This window comes from Equus quagga, chromosome 15 (genome assembly GCF_021613505.1).
Source record: "Equus quagga isolate Etosha38 chromosome 15, UCLA_HA_Equagga_1.0, whole genome shotgun sequence".
NCBI lineage: Eukaryota > Metazoa > Chordata > Mammalia > Perissodactyla > Equidae > Equus > Equus quagga.
This window is the reverse complement of record NC_060281.1, coordinates 35,574,980-35,580,862: the sequence shown is the minus strand read 5'-3', so window position 1 is coordinate 35,580,862 and position 5,883 is coordinate 35,574,980. Positions and strand designations below refer to the sequence as shown.

Below are 5,883 nucleotides of genomic sequence, written 5' to 3'. Positions count from 1 at the left end.
AAGAAAAACCACATTTCCTCTTTACTGATTATTTATTTATTCATTTTTTATATGTTATTATGAGCTTGTAGAGTCATTTCTTTCAATTCATTAGCATTATAGTTTCTCTTAATGCCCCATTTGTAACTAGAGTTAAGTAGTGGTAGGCCCTGCAAATAGTTTTCTGTTTCTTTCTCATGTGTCCCTACGATTCTTGGAGCATATCCTAACTTTCTTTGAGCATATATGATTCTTTCCTCAGGTAACAAGAAGTGAATGACGATGGAAAAAATCAATGCAACTTCTGAAAGCTACTTTGTTCTGCTGGGTTTTTCTAATTGGCCTCATTTTGAAGTAGCTCTCTTTGTGGTTATCTTGATGTTCTACTTGATGACATTGATAGGTAACCTGTTCATCATTCTCTTGTCATACCTGGACTCCCATCTCCACACTCCCATGTACTTCTTCCTCTCAAACCTCTCTTTTCTGGATCTCTGCTACACCAGCAGCATCATCCCCCAGTTTCTGGTCAACCTCTGGGGCCCAGAGAAAACCATCTCTTATGCTGGTTGCATGACTCAACTTTACTTTTCCCTTGCACTGGGAAGCACAGAGTGTGTGCTACTAGTGGTGATGTCCTATGACCGATATGTAGCTGTATGTAGACCCTTGCATTACACTGTCCTCATGCACCCTCGTTTCTGCCATCTTTTGGCTTTGGCTTCTTGGGTAAGTGGATTTACCACCTCATCACTTCATTCTTCCTTTACCTTCTGGGTACCACTGTGTGGAAATCGCCAAGTGGACCATTTCTTGTGCGAAGTTCCAGCACTGCTGCTACTGTCATGTGTTGATACACATGCTAATGAGCTGACCCTCCTGGTCACCAGTTCTATTTTTGTTCTCATACCTCTCATCCTCATTCTCAGCTCCTATGGTGCCATTACCCGGGCTGTGCTGAGGATGCAGTCAACAACTGGACTTCAGAAAGTCTTTAGGACATGTGGCTCCCATCTTATGGTCGTATCCCTCTTTTTCATTCCAGCCATGTGTATATATCTCCAACCACCGTCGGGAAATTCTCAAGATCAAGGCAAGTTCATTGCCCTCTTTTATACTGTTGTCACCCCTAGCCTCAATCCTTTAATCTACACTCTAAGAAACAAAGATGTGAGAGGTGCAGTAAAGAGACTAATGATGTTGCAGTGAGCCCGAATACTTGTGCATTAACAGTATAATGGAACATCTCTTCACCAATGGTTCATCCACTCATGCATTCATCAACCTGTCTTCTGTTCACATACTTCATCACTACTTATTGAGCCTGTACTTTCACAAGGTCACAGAGTTCTTGGTAATAATGATGAATTAAGTGACTACCTAAATACCAATCATTGTCTAATGGAAAATCAAGATCAAACATCAATATTGAAATTTTTGGTAGCAAAAACCTAATAAAAGAAAGGTGTTCTTTTCTAAATGGACAACAAGGCATGGGATTTTTTTGTATATGTTGATAAAAGATCAGGTGTAATTCTTATTAAAATGTATGCTTAATTTTATAAAATTTAAAATATGTCTTTTAATTTCTTGACTTTAAGGTTGAATTCATTATAAAATGTTTCTTCTATCTTAGGTTCAGTTAAAGACATAATGAAATACCTTAAATCTTTTCTCTAACACTGTTACTCTTTTGTGACTAGCAGTTAATTTTGAGAGAAATATTGGTTTGCGTTCTTTTATCCCATTATCAAAAGTAAGAAAACAATTTTTGTGTTTGGAAGCATGAAAGCCTCTGAAGTAATGCAGCAGAAGTCAGCATCTTATATTTCTCTTTTTTCCATGCAGCCAGAAGTGTATAGGAGGTGGAAATAACTTGTGAAGCTGTGATCTATAGCTGGTAAGCTAATGGACATTATGAGCTAGATGTGGTTAGGTAAACTAAGTGCTTGGAGCACCTCCATCACCTAGGGGCAATAAAGAATACCTGAGGCAGACAGAATACTGGGTTACAAGGAGGATTTGATAAGTCCACTGGAGCTTTGAAAGAATTACTTGAAAATGTATTGGAACAATTTTGTGATAAAAGTTGTATGGAAAATGTTAGGTTTTTTCCTTTTTAAACTTGATTTAATTTGAATATTTGAGGTTAGGAAGTACACTATGAAAAAAACATACATTTTCCGAATAAAGAAATGTATTTTTCAGTAAAGCAATAGTTTTCTTAGCCATATTATTGCCAGCCATCTCCATCTGAAATAAGTGTAGTATGTATATACTTCTTTAAACTGGCAGCCATATTCAGCTAGACTGGAATAATGGATAAAGGACAATTCAATATGAAGTAAAATCTTGGCAACACTTGAGTTTTGTTTGGTAACCCAAATGTCAGTTGTAGTTCTGGAGGCCTTTAAATGTTGGTTATGGTTGATTCAAACCCAAATTCTTAAATTGTTAAAATGGAAAACACATCCCAAAACTTCCCCTCAGTTTCCTGTGTGGCTTGTAATTACACCGATTCTGCTGACTTTGTCTTCTCCTTTGTGTGTCTATGATTCTCCCTTTATCTGCAACTAAACATAAACAATAGTATGGAGTGTATTCACTTGTCCTTAACCTACTGTCCAAGAAATGAAGAACCAAGAATAGTGTATATAAAAGAACTTTTAGTAAATAATTGGGACCACAAGTAGTGAACCATCATAGAGCAAAAAGAAACTTATAAAAACTTAAAATACATTGCTTAGTTCTCTGAACTATCCTACACTATGAAAATCTTCTTGTTTGGGACACCTCATATATTACCCCTGTCTCTCACTGTCTAACTTTTAAACATTTTTTTTTTCATTTCCCATTCTTTTTTCTTCTTGAAAGACATATAAATACCCTTTTGTGTATGTAGAATTTTTTTGGAATGCTGTAATTATAGCATATATGATGTTAATTCCAGCCACTTTAGCATGATATTCTATTTAGTTTGTAATCTAGAACAAAGATCAGTTAACAAAAGTTCCTCTAAAGATTGACACAAATGTTATTGTTTTTATTGTTTTGTAGTTTTCAAAAGTCTTGTATCAACCATATGCAATTTGATCACAGGGAGGATGATAGGTATGAGTTTTTCTCACTTTGTAAAGAGGAACCTGCAGTGAAGAAAACATGTGGATCAAGATGGCAGCATTGATGGACTCTGAACTCACCTCCTCCCATGAACATAAACAGGTTACACCTATTCTTGGAACAATTATCCCTGAGATAGAACTGAAAACTGGATAAAAGAACCCCCCTCCCCCACCGATAAGGGGCAGTCCTCACTGAGGCAGAAGGGGCAAAAATCCTTCCTGGAGAGAAAAAAAGCCATCGTCATGAGCCGCAGAGCTTCTCTGCAGGCCAGTCTTTTTTTATATAACATTTTCCCCCCAAATATACAGACAGCACAACAAGACTGACTATGTACAACACAACAGTGGTTAAAAATGAAAATTTGAACACAAAAAGTTAAATAGTCAAGTGATTTCCTTCAGTTTGTGGAAGCTATCAGTTATTCAATTATATGACCCAAGAACACCTAAATTTCTTCAGTCTATTTTGCATGTTTCAATGCAAGGTCATTGATACAACTTACACCATTTGAATGTACAGGTATAAAAATAGAGAATGCTGCTAGGTAGACTTAAGAAAGAAGATAAAATAAGAAGGATTGACACACCTTACACTAGAGTGGCACACCTTTTCCAGAGCGAAAAACACTCATATATGAAGTATAACTTGACCATGGGATATCTATGAGAGATTGAAGAGAGACGGTTCTAACATTTTCAAGTCCTTCCATTATATGTGATTATAACTTTGGCTTTTTAGCTACAGATATACATTATTTCTTGGTAAATAACAGTAACACACCTTCAGTGGAAAAGGGCAAAAGTATATCAGATTTGACTTCTTTGAGTATGCATGTAAATTTAAAATTTTTATGTGAAAAAAGATTACACATAATAGTAAAAGATAAAGGCAAGATGGAAGAATGTTTAGTCTTTAAGGAAAAAATGGTTATTATATTAAAATATAAAGAATTATTATGTAATAATTATGAGAGAAGACCAAAATTCCAATAAAAAGTTGGCAATGGATATAAATATCCAATTTGTGGAAGAAAAAATATAAAACAAAAGTGAAAATACAAAAGATACACAACTTTCTCATCATTAAAGAAACACAAATTAAAACAATAGGGAAATATTACATAGTCTATTCATTTGGTGATGTTAAAAAAATTACTTTTATAGGGCACGCCCGCTGGTGCAGCAGTTAAGTTCTCACATTTTGCTTTGGTGGCCTGGGATTCGCCGGTTTGGATCCCAGGTGTGGACATGGCACTGCTTGGCAAGCCATGCTGGTAGGCGTCCCACATATAAATTGGAGAAAGATGGGCATGGATGTTAGCTCAGGGCCAGTCTTCCTCAGGAAAAAGGGGAGGATTGGAAGCAGATGCTAGCTCAGGGCTAATCATCCTCAAAAAAAAAGAAAATTACCTTTACAAGTTAGCTGTTAGGAATACTTCCTCTGCAGCTACAATCTGCAGGTGTTTTATTTCTGAGCTATGTGAGCCTGGATAAGTTGGTGAACATCCTTGTGCCGCATTAAAAATATAAATCTCTGTATTGATACTAAGAGAGTTATTGTGAAGCTCAAATAAGACAATTCAAACACATCTAAACTTAGGACAGTGCCTGAAACACAGTAAGCATTTAATGACTGTGAGCTAGTCATCACTAATGGTATCATTAACATTAATCATTAGTAGTAATCATTAATAGTAATAATGTATCGTTATTTCGGCTTGGCATGTATATGAGAAAACAGACAACAAAACTACTATTGGTGATTCCAATGCTTATTATGTTGTAATGTTATAATATGAAATGGTTAAATGTATACGTCATTTTTTCTTTCTTCCTAGCATAATATTAAGAACATAAGTTTCCAGTAAACAGGAGTAAAGTTAATGGATAATAAGAGATATTTAGTTATCTATCATGAATCCAAAACTTTGTCTGCAGTTGGCCATTCTTGCATGGGAAACTGGGCTGTTTCAGTCTCTGATCCAGTCAACTGCTACCCTCTAGTTACCCTTCTGCTCCCACCAGAGAGTGGATGACATTGTGTGTGAAGTACCAGCCCTGATTCAGGCCTCCAGTGCAGACACCTACAATAAAATCCAGACGTCCATAGCCAGTGTAATTCTCCTGATAGTGCCCTTGATCATTATCCTTTCCTCTTATGTTGCTATTGCTAAGGTTGTACTGAGAATAAAGCCAACTGCAGGGCAGAAGAAAGCATGTGGCACCTGCAGATCTCACCTTCTTGTGGTGTCCCTCTTCTATGTCACTGTCACAGCTATCTATCTTCAACCCAAGAATAGCCATGCTAATGAACAGGGCAAGTTTCCTGCTGTTTTCTACACTGTTGTGACCCCAACTCTTAACCTGCTCATCTATACTCTAAGGAACAAGGAGGTAACTGGGGCACTAATAACACTGGGGAGGATGACTTGGGATTCCTAGAATAAATACAGAGGTTGACACATGTTGGTCTGTTGCTTAACCTGAGAAGAGAAAATAACCTCATCACAAAAGGGTGAAGATATACCTCCTAACCCTGAAGTAGGAGAGAAAGAGCTGTGTTTTGTTCAAGCTATTTCAGTTCCTTTCATCAACCATTGATTAGGCCCTTACTTTCTTCATGGTACTGATTTAGGCACAGTATTGTATAGAAATGAATATACTTAACAGTCATTGTCTTAATATATAATACAGTTGAATTAGGGGAACAAAAGAAACACAAACTGGCAAAAAATAAAAGACCAAGTAATATGGTTCATGCCTTTCCATTTATTTCTTTTTT

The 5,883-nt window shown here is 36.5% G+C and overlaps 1 protein-coding gene across 1 annotated transcript; it reads left to right on the top strand.

Annotated features, from left to right (window-relative positions):
* The first annotated feature begins 255 nt into the window (after positions 1-255).
* LOC124227012 (olfactory receptor 2J3-like) lies at positions 256-1,188 on the top strand. Its single transcript, XM_046640913.1, has one exon. The coding sequence runs from the start codon at positions 256-258 to the stop codon at positions 1,186-1,188; it is 933 nt and encodes a 310-aa protein (XP_046496869.1).
* The last annotated feature ends 4,695 nt before the right edge of the window (positions 1,189-5,883 follow it).